General features: G+C 41.3%; 1 protein-coding gene across 3 annotated transcripts in view; it reads left to right on the plus strand.

The window, feature by feature from the left end:
• Window positions 1-265: 265 nt before the first annotated feature.
• Window positions 266-18,532, plus strand: part of LOC139384186 (ral GTPase-activating protein subunit alpha-2-like) — a 138,026-nt gene continuing 119,759 nt past the window's right edge. For 2 of the 3 annotated variants that reach the window (XM_071128904.1, XM_071128906.1), the window contains exon 1: window positions 276-491. In XM_071128904.1, coding sequence (XP_070985005.1) covers window positions 386-491 — 106 coding nt within the window. In that variant the 5' untranslated portion in view covers window positions 276-385. Of the gene's footprint in view, window positions 492-18,532 lie in introns of all 3 variants that reach the window. The other variant, XM_071128905.1, reaches the window with a different exon arrangement.

An 18,532-nucleotide genomic window follows, 5' to 3' on the forward strand; every position in this document is an offset into this window, starting at 1 on the left:
TATTAGAAAAAGCAGTGCTTTTCAATGCGTGAGATATAAGAACTGTGGTGTGTGAGAAGAGGGTCAAATACGTGTTTCACGGCCAATGCGTGAGAGTTGGTAGCTCTCAAAGACAGTGCCACTATTAAGTTTGTGTGAAATTGTAAGCATGGGGCAAGCGCTTGAGCACTTGCTGGCTACGTACTACAGGGGGCGTGGCCACGTTAGGAGCTGCGCTTCCGTGTTTACACACTCACGAAAAAGGAGGGGACTAGCGGCGCTAAGTATGCTCGCGGAGCAAGCGTAGAGCGGTGGTGAGGAAAGTGACGGTGTCACAGCATAGGCTCACTATATGGTAAAGAAGAGGTAACTTATTCTAGGTTTCAAAATTGCGTTTTACAGCGGAATGTTCACTCGAAGGGGCCATGGAGACGTCAAGAAATCTACACAGAAAGTTCTGGACCCAAAGAAGGATGTATTGACCCGACTGAAGCACCTCCGGTCACTGTTAGGTGAGTGACATGCCATCGAGCTTTGATGCAGCACCAGTGACTCGCTCGATTATTGATGGTGCCTGCCTCCTAGTAAGCTAGCTAGCTAACCTTTGAGTCCAATGTTTTTTTGTTTTTTTTTACCACGTCGAATATATGTGGTATCATGCTAACCTATATGATAAACGTGGAGCTGGCTAACGTTAGCTAGCTAAGCCAAGCCATCCTTTGTGGTTAGCGCGTCTGTCTAACGTTTGTTTGCAAGCCACCAGTAGTGTCATTGTAGAACGTTTAGCCAGAGCTAGCTGATTAGCATGCCAGTCAGCAGCAGGCAGGTTACAAAAACCTAGCTTTGAGCTAACAAGGTGCTTCGCTTCACGTCCTAGGTACTAACTAGATGGACCGTTTTGTTTCCAAGTTGGCTGTTTGCTTACTAGCTATCAACCTCTAGTCCTTCAAGGGCTTGTTAGCTAACCTAGCAACTGGCACTGTCTAGCTTGCTAAACTCTATGAAATGTATATTGCTAGGCTAGCTAGCATTAACAAAAGAGCCATTCAGTAACGTTAGCCAACATTTGGAGATGACATCTGAACAGAATGCACATGACACTTTGTTGAAACATGTAGCTAGTTTGCTAGTCCCACAAATTAATTTAGGCTTTGGGTGTACTTTCAATTTCTTACCTAGCCAGTTAGCTATATATTCAGATAGTATTGCATAATTCATAGGTGGTTGTCACATGACATGGCTACCTATTCTTATTGAATGCCATTTATTTTGTCCTGATGCAGGCAGTAGGAAATTATAGGAATAGCCAGCCAACAATTAGGTACGTTTTTTTCTATTACCTGCAAGTAAAGTATCTTATAATTTTGTCTGTTTAAGACATTGTCTATATATCAAAAACAAAGTGAAAATATAGGTATTGAATAGAAGATGCCTTCCCATTGTATAGGCTTATCTTATGGTTATCAGAGAAAGGGTGTGGGGGTGTGTGTGACAGGTGACTGTAGTTCTGCTAGTTTGTTCTCTTTGGGGAAATGAACTACTGTTTCAGTTTATTTTTGTGGAATTTATCTTACCAGGCTTTGTGTTTAAAATGTGTTTTAAGTCTATCTCACTATCAGTTCCTACTTAGAGTTTTAATGGTCAATGTTATTTATATCACTCATCTTATGCAAAAATTCAGAAGCTTGCAAGGACAAGAAAATACATTTGTAAAAATTGCAGATATGTTTGGAATGACAGATTGTGGATCTAACTCTTTTTAATTGGACGTACAGTCAGGTCCATCATTTTTGCCACCCTTAATAAAGATGAGCAAAAAATACTGTAATTATACTGAGCTATATTCTATACAACAAAACAAAGGGACATTTATTTTATACTACAATTGCTCAGATAAATATTTTGTTTAACAAGTAATACAAACAAATCTCAAGATACTGGTCAAAATTATTGGCACCCCAGTTTTCAATACTCAAGTCTTTTTATCCAATGTTTTATGAGATTGGAGAACATTTTAGACCATTCCTCCATACAGAATCTTTCCAGATACTTGATATCCTTTGTCTGCGCTAATGGACTGCCCTCTTCAATTCACGCCACACGTTTTCAATGTGGTTCAAGTCCGGAGACTGAGATGGCCATTTCAAATGTTGATTTTTGTGGTCAATTAACCATTTCTTTGTTAATTTTGATTAGTGCTTGGGGTTTTTGTTTTTTTGCTGGAAGATCCATTTGCAGCCAAGTGTCAGCCTCCTGGCGAGGGCAACCAGGGGTCTTGGCTAAAATGTCACGGTACTTGGTAAAGTTCATAATGCTGTTGACCTTAACAAGGGCCCCAGGACTGGTGGAAGCAAAATAGCCCCATGACTTTAAAGATCCACCACCATATTTTACTGTAGGTATGATATACTTTTCTGCATAAGCTTCTGTTTTTCAATGCCAAACCCACCACTGGTGTCCGTGGCCAAAGTACTCTGTCTGACCATAGTACCGGCATGAAAATAGAGCTCTTTGGCCACGCACACCAGTAGTAGCCCCAACGTGTTCTCCAACCTCATAAAACATCTTTATAAAAGGCTCAGTGTTGTTATCCTCACAAGGGGAGAGTGCTAGAGTATTGAACACAGGGGCCAAAATTATTGGCACCCCTATCTCTCAGATTTTTTTCTCATTTTTTTCTCATCACTTAAAATAATATAATATATTTTTTTTTGGAGCATACAATATCTTTATCAAAGGTGCCAATAATTGTGAACCTGACTGTAAATCGAGGACATATAGACGCCTCATTATATTACACTCTTTCCCATTGAATGCTGTTTAAAAAAAGTATCTTCTCCATTTATTTGCAGATGGGACTCTTTTAAAGAAAGTCCTGTTTGTTAACCCAGGGTCTGCCTTTGAACAGGAAGCGTCATTCTGTGTTGTAGGCCTAGGTTATATGCATACTGTATGGTAATTTAGCCTAATTTCCCTCTGCATCAGTACCATTCCATATCAGACTCCCCCTCTCTTGTGTAGTGTCTTTTATGAAGCTCATTGTGGAGCGGTGTGCTAGTTGGACCATTTCAATTGACTCCCCTTGCCTGAGTCCATCTTTTAACAGGCTCGCTGACCTGTAGAACACCTTTATCCGGGACTGGCCCCCTGTCAGGCACTACCTATCAACCACTTTACACTGTGTACAAATCTCCATCTCAAAAAAGTGCTGAACTAGCGCAAAGGTGGTTAATTTGTCAAAAAGTCTAGCCTATCAGGGTACTTTCCTGCTGACGCTGCACATTCAATGTCAAGACTTGTACAGTCAAGATAGAGGTCAACAGTGGTCCTAGGGAGTCTGTTACTTCTCTACGGTTTTTCTTGTCCTCATGTGTGGGCAAAGATAAGGCAGGTCTGTTTGTGCAGCAGCTGATAGCTGGGCCTCCATATTGATGTTTGTTGGCCACCCCCCTCCCTCCTGCAGTCAGTGTTTTCAACAAAGAAGGATTTCCTCCTGGTCTGGTGCTGGCTGGTTCCTGTGTGGACAGGAAGTGGGGATGAGTGATGGGGTGCTGGACACAGCAGGGAGTCTAGGGGAAACGTTGACCTCTTAAGAAAAAAAAAATTGTGCTGTTATGTCATGGTGAAAGCTTACAAAGCTATGTGGTTTTTATTGTTGTGTTAAAAAGGCATATTTTGATGAGAACCTGGACAGATTTTTACACACACTGTCCAAAGAACACAGACAAATGCCACTCCCTCAATTCTTACAGAAAGATAAAATATGCCACTTCTGATGTTTTTGATATCAAGATTGGAATTATATTAACGGTCCTTCTACATGTCAGGAACATCCTGAAACCAGTGAGAGTCTGGACTGTCCCTGGTGCCCCTATCCATGTTGATTCAGCTTGACCAGTGTTTTCCACAAGCACATGGAGTAGCCATCCAAATTGAAAAAGAAGCCTGCTGGGGGTTCAGAGCTTGTTTGGTAAAAAAAATCTTGATTTTGGTAGCCTCTGGTACATTCTACTGCTTTTATTCCATCTGAAATACACGGTGAAATGATTGAATGCTTCATTGAGTTTACCTCCGAGTGGATTTTTTTGTGGTATTTGTTTGAATTACAGGAAATTACAGTGTATGCCTATTTCTTTTTCTTTGGGGGGGGGGGGGGGGATTGTCTAGGACTATTTTCTAAGTAAGAGACCTATCAACCTTTTTTTAAACATTTAACCTTGTCTTCTCTTGAGATTTAAAGTATTGTACTGCAATATATGAAATTTCCCGCAAGATATGAAAACAGAAGAATTAAGTAAAATAGCCCAAATTATCTTGAAATTGTGTGATGGGCACTTTTTCAAATGGAAAAATGGGGTCTCGTAAATAAACAGAACAGATGCTCAGTTAAGTTATGGGTCCATATGTGTTAAGAGGGAGAACAATATCAGTTAAGTTAGTGAAATTATTTGCAATTCTCTTTGTGAAGGCTTCAAGCTTCTTCTTAAGAGGCATTTTCTCAGCTATCTGCAATACAGGTATGATTGAAGAATGACGCAGGTGTTAAACATGGGCTTTGCTACACAGAAAGTTGCAGTTAATTACTCCGTTGTCAACACTTTGATTAAATCAGTAGATCTATATCAACATCTTTGAAAATACCATACAAATATCATAGCTTTTAAAACATTTCAATCTGTTTTATTTTATCATATTTTGGACCAGAGTAAGGCATTCTCGCCACAAGCCTATCCATTGTTCCTGCAGTGAGGAGGATTCACCATCTTCATTGAATGTTTTTATAATTTATCTGCAGATAATTTCCAAAAAGCCTACCAGTATGTAAAATAGGGAGCCTAAACATCAGCTCTCTTACCAATGCGATTCGGTAGGCTACTGACGAGTCACTGACTTTAACGTCACTGTCTGGCTAGTCCTGATGGACTTTAAAATACAAACAAAACATATCGAAAATACAAACGAGATCTTTAGTTCACTTGTCCTGTTTCGATACCATTGACATGTAACTACTGTCATGACTCTCCTGTGAGGAGCCGAAGGATCAGGTTACAGGTGGGTCCGCTCTACAGTGCCCTCTCTCTCCCGCAGAGGGGGAGGGGTGAAGTCGGACATTCTATGACGGCCGTAAATACCTTGTGGAAACTCTGCCTTTGGGCTTTGCAGGAGGAGGGGAAAGAAACCTCTTTGTTACTAACAGTAACATCAAAGGGTTGAATAATGAAACAATATTTCTGTAATCCAAACATTTGGAATGGTCCGTGGGTACTGAAAGAACAATTATATCAGAACAGTTGTTTTGGGATCTCATTAAGGACGGTATAAGAACAACTGAATCTCTGAATGTGTATATTTCCCACTTATCAGATTTACATCTAAATGTTGTGGAACTTATACAATTAAATATGAAACTATTTGTAAAAAGATGAAATTTGATGTTAGCCTTGTAAATGAGAATTGTTTTTCATATCAAAGTTTTAACCAGTCAGTGGCCACACCCACGGGAGCACAGACATTATGTTGGCGTCATGGAACGCCCCTTTTGCCAGAGTTGAATGAAATTTACATTAGACCAGAGAACGCGAGGACGCAGTCCACACACTGAAATGGTTTACATTTAAATGGAGACCAGTTGCATGCAGCACCAGCTGATTACGTAACAAATGGTTAAGAAATTGAAATCTCTAGAGACCAGTACGTTGCCGGGTTGCTACGGGCGTGTAAAATGTTTCTAGCTCTACATTAGACCAGCGTGACCGACAGTGTGAGCTGAAAGGTACGGAATGGTTAGAAACTCTCTCTCGAAGAAGAAGAAGAAGAAGAAGACTACACAGGAACATTCAGTCTGCAGCTGTTTAAGTACTTTAGTCTAGTAAAATTGACCGAAGACGAGAAGACGCAACAATTTACTCTCACCACTATAGATGCCTCTTTCTAACCAACAGAGCCCACTGAACAATATGGGGTAGACCTATGGAGGATCCGTTCTCACAGACACTCGGAAACCTACTACATCTACAAAGGCTTGGTGACCTCTGGTGGACAACCAAATACTTTCTGTCAAATTATTCCTTGTAGGTCCATCAAGTGTTTTCAACAGAGAGACAGCAAAGACATACACACGTAAATATTAGTTATGCACCGATATGACATTTTTGGCCGATACCGAGATCTGATATTTTCCTTGCCAAAAAAAACATGCCGATATTAAAAATTTTAGCTGCCTTTTAAGCATTCTAGTACAGTTAAACATTTAACTCACACACATGGACGCAGCGGTCTAAGGCACTGCATCTCAGTGCAAGAGGCATCACTACAGTCCCTGGTTTGAATCCAGGCTCTATCACCTCTGGCTGTGATTGGGAGTCCCATAGGGCGGCGCACATTTGACCCAGCGTCATCCGGGTTTGGCCGGGGTAGGCCGTTATTGTAAATAAAAATTTGTTCTTAACTCACTTCCGTAGTTAAATAAAGATGACACACACCACACTGACCAAAAATATATTTTGATGGCATTTACCTATGTCCCCATTACCAGTAAAACATCATCAAAACCTATTTCATTCACTTACTTGATGTGCTGTTTCGTTGTTCAGTCGTTTCATTCTTAACCAGATTTCCATGGAACGCCGGTTGGGTCTTTGCATGTCAAAACATATATACTATTTAACACTATTTGACGTGTCAAATAAGCTTGTTGACCCATCAGGACCTGAATATGACTGCACGCCACATAATTTAACGGGTTCATACATTTATTGAGCATTGATTAATTACACTGTCACTTGTATTTCATATTTCACAAAGATTCATCACTACGTTTGCTATGATGCTGGTAAAGTCGTCTCGCACACCTACAGTGCTGGTCATAAAAAAGCTAGTTAACGCATGGATGCAAACAATGTTCTTCCAAAAACATAGCAAAACGACAATCTGTTTCCTGAAAAGGGATGTTTTTGCTGAGTTTGCGGTCGAAGTTGAGGTCGAACAAATGATGCTTTATTACCAGCGCATTATTGTAAACACATTGTTCGTGGCCGGTGTTTGCTGACTTATTTTGTACAGCTTTGACAGTGCTACTGTAACTTTTTTGACACTCAAAGACCCAAACGGCGTTCCATAGTATGTATGTCGTGAAGCTAATAGCAGTGATGCTATTACCGTGTAATTCCGGTAGGGCAACATCTGAAAAATTGTGCACTTGGTAGTGTGTACCGGTGCTAGTCCAGTCGGCAAAAGCCAACATCACCCACGACAGAGAACGGTTGTTTGTCAAGGACAAGGAATTCCATTATCTAGGCTTTTAATGGATATCGCCTATGAGTTGTCTCGCTGAAATTTTGTAACTCTTTCAAATGACTGCTCAACTTGTTGACTGCTCGATCCACACAGCAGACATTGTGGGCTAGTTTAATGTATAATGCTGTGTTGCACATATAGTGCACAATTTTACGTGGCATCATTATGTCATGTACCTACGTTATGTAGCACATCAGCTTTGACATCGGTTTTGCACATCGCCGTTAAACTAGACATCGGCCAATACCGATGTTGGCATTTTTATAAAATCAAATGTATTTATAAAGCCCTTCTTACATCAGCTGATATCTCAAAGTGCTGTACAGAAACCCAGCCTAAAACCCCAAACAGCAAGCATGGCAGATGTAGAAGCACGGTGGCTAGGAAAAACTCCAGAGAAAGGCCATAACCTAGGAAGAAACCTAGAGAGGAACCAGGCTATGAGGGGTGGCCAGTCCTCTTCTGGCTGTTCCGGGTGGAGATTATAACAGAACAGAGAGAGACTTAAATTCACACAGGACACAAACTACTGGGGCATAAATACTGGAGGCTGAGACAGGGGGGGTCGGGAGACACTGTGGCCCCGTCCGACGATACCCCCAGACATGGCCAAACAGGCTGGATATAACCCCACCCACTTGGCCAAAGCACAGCCCCCCACACCACGAGAGGGGTATCTTCAACCACCAATTTACCATCCTGAGACGAGGCCGAGTATAGCCCACAAAGATCTCCGCCACGGCACAACCCAAGGGGGGTGCGCCAACCCAGACAGGAAGATCACGTCAGTGACTCAACCCACTCAAGTGATGCACCCCTCCTAGGGACGACATGGAAGAGCACCAGTAAGCCAGTGACTCAGCCCCTGTTAGAGGCAGAGAATCCCAGTGGAAAGAGGGGAACCGGCCAGGCAGAGACGGCAAGGGTGATTCGTTGCTCCAGTTCCTTTCCGTTCACCTTCACACTCCTGGGCCAGACTACACTCAATCATAGTACCTACTAAAGAGATGAGTCTTCAATAAAGACTTAAAAGTTGAGACCGTGTCTGCGTCTCTCACATGGGTAGGCAGACTATTCCATAAAAATGGAGCTCTATAGGAGAAAGCCCTGCTTCCAGCTCTTTGCTTAGAAATTCTAGGGACAGTTAGGAGGCCTGCGTCTTGTGACCGTAGCGTACATGTCGGTATGTACGGCAGGACCAAATCGGAAAGATAGGTAGGAGCAAGCCCATGTAATGCTTTGTAGGTTAGCTGTTAAACCTTGAAATCAGCCCTTGCCTTAACAGGAAGCCAGTGTAGAGAGGCTAGCACTGGAGTAATATGATCACATTTTTTGGTTCTAGTCAAGATTATAGCAGCCATGTTTAGCACTAACTAGAGTTCATTTAGTGCTTTATCCTGGTAGCTGGAAAGTAGATTATTGCAGTAGTCTAACCTAGAAGTGACAAAAGCATGGATTCATTTTTCTGCATAATTTTTGGACAGGAAGTTTCTGATTTTTGCAGTGTTACGTAGATGGAAAAAAGCTGTCCTTGAAACAGTCTTGATATGTTTGTCAAAAGAGAGATCAGGGTCCAGAGTAATGCCGAGGTCCTTCATAGTTTTATTTGAGACGACTGTACAACTATCAAGATTAATTGTCAAATTCAACAGAAGATCTATTTGGTTCTTGGGACTTAGAACAAGCATCTCTGTTTTGTCCGAGTTTAAATGAAGAAAATGTTCAGCCATCCACAATTGCGAGGGCAATTTTGGGGCTTCACCATGTTTCATCGAAATATACAGCTGTGTGTCATCTGCATAGCAGTGAAAGTTAACATTATGTTTCCGAATGACATCACCAAGAGGTAAAATATATATAGTGAAAACAATAGTGGTCCTAAAACGGAACCTTGAGGAACACAGAGATTTACAGTTGATTTGCCAGAGGACAAACCATCCACAGAGACCAACTGATATCTTTCCGACAGATAAGATCTGAACCAGGACAGAACTTGTCCGTGTAGACCAATTTGGGTTTCCAATCTCTCCAAATGAATGTGGTGATCGATGTTATCAAAAGCAGCACTAAGGTCTAGGAGCACGAGGACAGATGCAGAGCCTCGGTTTGACACCATTAAAAGGTCATTTACCACCTTCACAAGTGCAGTCTCAGTGCTATGATGGGGTCTAAAACCAGACTGAAGCTTTTCGTATACATTGTTTGTCTTCAGGAAGGCAGTGAGTTGCCTCAACAGCTTTTTTAAAATTATTTGAGAGGAATGGGAGATTCGATATAGGCCGATTTTAGTTTAAAAAAATATTTTCTTGGTCAAGGTTTGGCTTTTTCAAGAGAGGCTTCATTACTGCCACTTTTAGTGAGTTTGGTACACATCCGGTGGATAGAGAGCCGTTTAATATGATCAGCATAGGAAGGCCAAGCACAGGAAGCAGCTCTTTCAGTAGTTTAGTTAAAATAGGGTCCAGTATGCAGCTTGAAGGTTTAGAGGCCATGATTATTTTCATCATTGTTTCAAGAGATATAGTACTAAAACACTTGAGTGTGTCCCTTGATCCTAGGTCCTGGCAAAGTTGTGCAGACTCAGGACAACTGAGCTTTGGGGGAATACGCAGATTTATTGTGCACCCCTAGTAAATATGTACATTTCAATTCTTTCAAATGAGCGGCCGTTCATGTGCAAATTATTCACATTTCCGTGAGCATAGTAAATCGGCTGTCTGTACAATCGTGGAATTCCTTTGTCTCTCCCTTTCCCTCTCTTTTGAATCCGTCATTTTGTGTAACAAGCCGTCATACCGGTTTAGTCTACTAGGGACTTTTCATTCCATTGTGTAGTAATCGATGTGAAAACTATCCTGTTTTTTTATGTAATTCTGTGTGGTTAGTTAGTAAATAAATAATTAAGCCAATTAGTTTATTGCTGATTCATCATTTATGCTAGGGTTCGTGCAGATATCCAAGAGTTCTGCGACATTCAGAATGAGACTGATATGAGGTAATAAGAATGAATGAATGGACTGACTGACGAAAGGGAGTTGTCTTTAGAGTTTAGTCGGGAGATAATAACTCGTAAAATAACTTTTCCCGTGGTTCCCCAGATTACTACTTAATTAATTGTTACATGATTCATTTAATCGCGTAATAATTGATCATGGTATGTGTCATTATTTTATAAAAAAACAAACACATTTAAGATAGTCAAGACTTGCCATTCCGAAATACAACGTAGTGTCAAGAATATATGAGATCGACTTTATTCAGTCAAGCTTGCTGTTCACCAATCAACGTACAGGAAGTTGATGCGGCAACACTTTGTGGCTGCATATGAAACACGCAAAAGAAAATAACTGAATGTACCAGAAAACAATAGGCTAAGTTGATTTCGACTTATTGTTACCTCTAGCGGGAGAGGACTCTACAGCCTTTTTTTCTGATTTGCTAATTGAAAAGTAGCCTAGTTAATTTAAGTTGAAAAAGTACACGGCTGAAAATTGCTGTGTAACCTACTGTATAGCCTGCATTCAGCACTAGTGGAAAACACTGCTTGACTCAAGTTTGATTTAGGCCCAATATCACAGTATGACATGACAGCATCAGTAGACCATACCAAGGTCTATGGTCAGGAAATAGTCACAGACCTAAAACTGCTGTAGCTTACTTGAAGGGGAATTCTGCAGAGAGTCTATTTTCAGCAGAGTTTTTTTTTGTTGGTTTTGTGCCCAGTGAGGATATCTGTAATGTTGAGTGTGTGAGCTGCTGCATGTTAATTTGCTGGTCATGCCTGACTGGATCTGCCTGAGGTTGTTAATTACAGGAGCCTGCTAGACCACCTGATCACACATGGCTCTGTGACTGGAGCTGTGCATGGCTATTCCTTAACTTGGATCACACACACACACACACACACACACACACACACACACACACACACACACACACACACACACACACACACACACACACACACAGTACATGTGTATGCACACACCACACAGAAGTGTGAGTGTGAGCAAGAGAGAGGAGAAGACAGAATGTTGGCCACAGTGTCACTTCATCCTCTTTCCTCTTCATGCTTTTGCGGTGAGTGATGGTGGGGTCAGGGTCAACTAGGATGGCTGCTGTTAGGAGGTAAAGCTCTGGGGAAACAATCACTGCCACATCGGAAACAAAGTCAGCGAGGTCCTTTTCCCTGCTGAGTCAAGCTGAGACCTTGACATGTGATTTTCACCTTTTCAAAAAACACTGGATAGATACAATCTCGTTTTCTTTCATCCCTGTCCACAGTGTAGCCTTCTGTCAATCACTTGCCCGTGTTCATTGTACCATAGCTTAATTCTGTGATGCTGCTCATGCGCCACAGTTTAAATGCACATCTTAGCAAGATGCTGCTTTTCATACTGCTTCTGCTGGCTTTCTGTCTGGCTCCCGCCCGCTACCGCAGCTTTTCATACGGCTCCCGCTGGCTTTCTGTCCGGCTACCGCAGCTTTTCATACTGCTCCCGCTGGCTTTCTGTCTGACTCCCGCCTGCTACCGCAGGACCTGGTCCTGAACCCAACCGCGGTACCACAATGTTATTTTAGGCATACACTACCGGTTTTAGAACACCTACTCATTCAAGGGTTTTTCTTTATTTTTTAAAACAATTTTCTGCATTGTAGAATGATAGTGAAGACATCAAAACTACAAAATAATACATGGAATCATGTAGTAACCAAAGTGTTAAAACAAATCAAAATATATTTGAGATTCTTCAAATAACCACTCGTTGCCTTGATGACAGCTTTGCATACTCTTGGCATTCTCTCAACCAGCTTCATGAGGTAGTTACCTGGAATGCATTTCAATTAACAGGTGTGCCTCCTTAATGCGTTTGAGCCAATCAGTTGTGTTGTGACAAGGTAGGGGGGTATACAGAAGAAAGCCCTATTTGGTAAAAGACCAAGTCCATATTATGGCAAGAACAGCTCAATTAAGAAAAGAGAAACAACAGTCCATCATTACTTTAAGACATGGTCAGTCTATACAGAAAATGTCAAGAACATTGAAAGTTTCTTCAAGTGCAGTTGCAAAAACCATCAAGTGCTATGATGAAACTGGCTCTCATGAGGACCGCAACAGGAATGGAAGACTCAGTGTTACCTCTGCTGCAGATGAAGTAACAGACGCATCTCAACATCAACTGTTAGGAGACTGTGTGAATCAGGCCTGCATGGTCGAATTGCTGCAAAGAAACCACTACTAAAGGACACCAATAATAAGAAGAGAATTGCTTGGGCCAAGAAACACGAGAAAGGACATTAGAGCGGTGAAAATCCATCCTTTGGTCTGATGTCCAAATTGGAGATTTTTGGTTCCAACCGCCATGTGTTTGTGAGACGCATAGTAGGTGAACGGATTATTTCCGCATGTGTGGTTCCCACCGTGAAGCATGGAGGAGGAGGTGTGATGCTGTGGTGGTGCTTTGCTGAGGAGTCTGTGATTTATTTAGAATTCAAGGCACTAAGTGTGCATGGCTACCAGCGATACGCCATCCCATCTGGTTTGTGCTTAGTGGGACTATAATTTGTTTTTCAACAGGACAATGACGCAACACACCTCCAGGCTGTGTAAGGGCTATTTGACCAAGAAGGAGAGTGATGGAGAGTGCTGCATCAGATGACCTGGCCACAATGATGAGTTGTGGTTTTTGGGATGAGTCGGAGCATCAGAATGAAGGAAAAGCAGCCAACAAGTGCTCCGTGTATGTGGGAAATCCTTCAAGACTGTTGGAAAAGCATTCCAGGTGACTACCTCATGAAGCTGTTTGAATGAATTCAAAGCTGTCATCAAGGCAAAGGGTGGCTACTTTGAAGAATCTCAAATAGAAAATATATTTTGATTTGTTTAACACTTTTTTTCTGGTTACTACATGATTCCATATGTTATTTCCTATTTTTCATGTCTTCACTATTATTCTACAATGTAGAAAAGAGTACAAATAAGAAAAACCCTTGAATGAGTAGGTGCGTGCAAACTTTTGATGGGTGTTTGTGCATGTATGTGTGTAAAAAAATGTTTTTTTTTGGGGGGGGGGGGGGGGCTCGAGGTGAGTAAGGAGGATTATTTAAGATACTGTTTGAAGAGGTAGAGTTTTAGATATTTTTGGGAAGACTGGCACGGATGCTGGTTCCACCATTGGGGTGCCAGGACAAAGAAGAGCTTGGACTGGGCTGAGTGGTAAACTGCCCTCATTTTAAATGGGTAGGATTCAGATAATATTCAATAAATGTAGTACCCAACATCCAACCATGTTTTTTTTCCCACCTGTTCAGAGAAATGAGTAATTGAAGTCGGGTTGCATTATTTATCATAAAGTAGTGTGAATGTACCAGGTTTTAACCAGTAAATGCCGCTCCATGGCAGTCTTGTGTTTTCAATCAAATTGAAAATCAGCTTTATATTAGGGCTGGGCAGTATAGCATATTGTACTATATATCGGTATTGATGCAGGGACCGGTTTGGGCTTTTATTTTACCTACTCTTGCGCGTTTTAATGTCCGTTTATCGTCTTTTTCCCTCACCTCCTGCTGCATGCATTGCGGTATAGCAAGAATGTCTGCATGCCACCACCCTGCCCTACCCCTTGTCACTCAAGGAGAGAGCAGTTGCTCGATCAAGGAGCCTCAAGCACTTTTTTGCCGTTCACTCTGCAGTCTGATAGATGTTGTTGGTGAAATGCTGCTTTCCATAAGCGTTCTATAGTTACACTATTAGTTTGTGTGTCTTACTGTCTGAAAACTACTGTCTGCTAGTTTGTATTTTCTTAGCAAGTTGGGGCTAAAGTAAATCTCGTTAGCCGCTAATAGTAATCGCTAGTTGGCTGGCTAGTCAGAGGAAACATGGCTATCTAATACGGCCTGGTACCAGTGCTGGTGTAGGCCTAGATAAGCCTGTTTGTTCAATGGCATTTTCTAAATCAGAGAGGAATCGGCGAAGCATGAATATGTTAGCTAGCTGCATGAGGTATGAAAACATGTCATGTAAAACCTAATTAGGGTCATCTGGGAACACTGACCAACCCTTTTGTTCCTACCCTGTCAATTCCTCCCTGGCTCATTCAGTCGTCATGTCAAACGTGTTCAAGGTGCTGCCCACTATATTCCAACCAGTGTTAATTTCGTCAACAATAACTACGGCAAAAAATACTCGTCCACAACCTATTTTTCCTGACAGAAATTTATGATAACGAGACAATATGCCCTGGGGAGAAAAAAAAACGAGTACAATTTGCTTTGCTTTTTAGTCGACAAATGTGACGAGACAAATTCCACATGAGGACATTTTAATTTGATATGAACCTCCTTTTCATCTGTTTTGTCCAATATTAGGAGTATAGTAATTGTTCTGGCATTTTTTGTAAAAATCAAATTCTCTCCTTTTCAATTAAACCACTGTTATTTACCCTCTTGACGGCTCTGATGGGGAGAAAATCTTAGCTGTAAATTGATTAACCTGTAGCCAAGGCTTTATATCCTATATTGTTAATTAAGGCTGGTATTGGTTAGTCTCAAATAGCTGCCTGTCCCTTTTTTACTGTCAACGGCTATTTCAAATAAATGCCGGGTCTAAATGAATTGTATACGAGTTTACCATGAATTGTTTGAGGTTTGATTTGTTACATTAAATAATTCAGTAATGGCTCAAATGGTGGCGATCATCTGTTTTTCATGCCAGTAAGAACCTGACCCCCAGAAATCAGCCGATCGCCCTCTAGTGGCAAAAGTAAGAACGACTGAAAATACAGTCTGGGGAGAATAATTATTGTCATGGATTTTTTTTCTCCCACAATAGGGCAATACTAAGATAAAAGAAACATGACACAGTGTGTAAATAATAACACATTAGTGCAGGAAATGAAGAAATTGATTACAATTCTGGAAGTGAATGCTGGAATTAAACAATTGAAATGTAAATGAGATACATCTGTGTGCATTAAGGAAATAGAGGCCTGGCTCGAATAGAAACCTGTCTAAGTGCCTGTGTTCAGTGATTTAAGCTCGGGCTATTCATTTAAGTTTACTGTATTTGGTCAAGGCTATCTAACTTTCATCATGTGCACATTAAGAGGTGCCCTAAATATTCATAATTTAATAGAAAATGTGACTAAAACTAGAGAGACATTTTCCAGAGTTTTAGTCGACTGGTAATAACTAGAACTAATGAAGGATGAAATGACGAATGTGTGACTAAGACTCAATTATTTTAACTAAATCTAAAGTAGCTGCCAAAATGAACACTGATTCCAACTATAGAATTAGAATAATCATTCTATTTCCATGATTCCAGCAGTTCACCAATGAACTAGGCCTAGTTTTGCCCATATCATGTGGCCCTGTGTGGCACAGTGTGGAAATGATAACAAAAGTGCAGTAAATGCAGAACGGTATTTTTGTTTTATTTTACACTGTTCAATACAACTTCGTTCAGCATGGAGAACAGCCCCATTTGAAATCACATATAATGTATGTGTTGCCACCCTAGTGTCATGAACTACTTATAAAGCATATTTACAACTTTTTATTATGAAAGATCAAATGTAGTCATAATGTGAAAAATATCACCCAGCCCTACTCTATATGTATTGTGATTAGTGAGCTTTAGCATTAAACCCAACCCAATACCGTTACCAACAGGGATTGCAGAATTCTGCGTTTTTCACATGCAGGAAAAAATAAATATCTTGCTGTGTTTTGTCATTTCTGATCGGCATCAGACAACTTTTGTGCTTCAGTTGCACTTCTCCACTTCTGTTTTCTGCCAAATGTGTTTCACTAATCTATTTTCTGTGAAAACTAGATGCACCCCCCCCGTTCACTGTTCTAATTTTCAATCTAAAACTCAGCTGAAATGGTTTAAAATGCAGATTTTTTTAAATCTGCGTTTAAAAAAAGAAGAATTATATTGTGACCCCTGTACCATTGCAAAACACTACAGTTGTGAGACTTTTCCAACTTGAAGAACATTAGAGACCATAACATTGAGACTGTTAGAACTAATAATATGCTTATACAGCAGGAATGGTCTAACAGTAACTAATCCAGACCCTTTTTTTTAAAGGTAATAAACCACACACAAGGGGGGCTGTTTCCTGGACACAGGTTAAGTGTAAAAAATATGCGGTAACTTCAAATCCATTGTGAATAGCTGGGCATAAATGTGAACTGTCCTATGCAGGTTTGGTGACACTAGACAGCCATTAGCAGGTCTGTCTAGTGTTGCCCATTTAGGATGGCAGCTAATGTCATTATCACCCTGGCGCTGCTAGCTCCACACCTCTCTCCTATAGTACTGTAGGCCTCCCTAGGTCTGCAGGGCTCATGGCTACACTGACTCTGAGGGTGAGACTGAGGGACAGAAGAGAGAGAGCAGCCTGGCCTGATCTCACGTAGCTGTTTCCTCCTTGCCACTTCCATGGTTGTCCGTTATGACTGTGTACTTGTTAGGCTGGTCAATACCAGGTAGTCATAGTGAACAAAGTGTTTTTTTTGTTGGGTGAACTGTCTGTTCCTTTGAGATTCACACAGGGCACTATATGTCTCAACTCAGCCAAGTGACGAGAATAACATTTACCATACGATGAGGTACAATAATATATTAGCCATCATTCTGTTCTGAATCTACAGTGCATTCAGGAAGTATTCAGACCCCTTCACTTTTTCCACATTTTGTTGTTACAGCTTTTTCTTAAAATGATTTAAATAAAAGAAATTCGGGCTCACCTCTCGCTGCATGGCCCGAGGCTGATGATGGCTGGTGTTTGTTTACATATCGAAGTCAACATTAAACCAGTGGTCTATAGTTCAGTTTGGCTGCAACCATTTCTATGAAACCGACATATTGTTGAAGTGCAGGCTTTGTTGCGGCAAGTCTACAGAGTTTATTTTATTTTGCAGTGGCGGCCACGATTTTAAATGCATATAGGGGAAACACTGCGTATAGGAGAAACTGAAGAACAAGGTGGCTCCCGAGTGGCGCAGCGCTTTAAGGCACTGTATCTTAGTGCTAGAGGCGTCAGCCCCATTCCGGACTGAATAACAACCTTGGAGTTGCTGCGATGAGACAATGGAAATTGGGGAGGAAAAGGGGGTAAAATGCAACAACAAAACCATTTTTTTTGTTTTGTTTTAAAGGCTGAGGGCCAAAGGCACACGACAAGGACAAATGCAATGCATCAAAGGATGAGGAGTAACCTAGTCTATGTTTTGCACTGAGTAATATTTATGTCCTTTACACAGGTCATGAAAGTCTGGTCAGATTGGTTTAATGGTCGCAAGTTCAAATAACAGAATGCACTGAACAGGGTTGTACAATTCTGGTAACTTTTCAACATTTCCTAGTTTTATTTTTTTAGAAATTCTGTTTGGAGGATTCCAGATTTCTTGTTTATTCCAGGATGTTTGGAATAACTGGGAATTCCTACAAGTGTGTGTTGCCCCAATACACAACCCAGGTTGTCATCTCCATTGAAATCTATAGGGTGTTTTTTCTTGTTTTTTTATGGTGAGGTAATCAAAAGGCATGGAGGGAGGACTCCGCATGGGCTGTAAGGTAACTAGATCAGTGGGGCTCAACAGGTTTTGCCTCGGGACCCAAATTCAACCCGGTTGTCCTACACTAGCTGGGCATGCTCCTAAGAACAGAATTCCTAGGCCTATTGTCAGAATTGATGAGCAAGAACATGTACTAACCCATTTGTTCTTAATTTTTGGTTCGAGGTAGTGGTAAAATCTGATTTTGTTTTACTGTCCTTTGCAGCATGGCCAGATAGCGACAACCAGGCAGCAGCTTGCCTCTAGCCCGCTGCTTGCCATCCCAGGTTAATTAAGGGAGGTATTTGAGGGCGACCTCATGAGGAAGAGAGGCATTCGGCAGCTGAGCGGCTCCCTGATCTGTGAACACAGACAGACTGGCCTGAGGTCAGGGTGCATCCAGCCACTGCTACCACGTCTGTCAAACATTCAATCTGTTACATGGTCCTAATGAAAGGCCCCACAGTTTGAAAATATGGCCTTTCATTTCCATCTTCCTGAAGTGTCAAGTATTGACTTTTGCACAGTATGTAGGGGGAAAACGTTTGCAAATTGCAATAGGCTAATATTACCAAGGTTGACCTGAGTGATTGTGTCTGACAGTGGCATGACATGCTTACAGTAGCTGCTAAGATCACACCTCACTGCCTGAGAGGTGTAGCACGGCTGTTGACAGTCGGTTGTAAAC

The sequence above is a fragment of the Oncorhynchus clarkii genome, chromosome 25, assembly GCF_045791955.1.
Source record: "Oncorhynchus clarkii lewisi isolate Uvic-CL-2024 chromosome 25, UVic_Ocla_1.0, whole genome shotgun sequence".
NCBI lineage: Eukaryota > Metazoa > Chordata > Actinopteri > Salmoniformes > Salmonidae > Oncorhynchus > Oncorhynchus clarkii.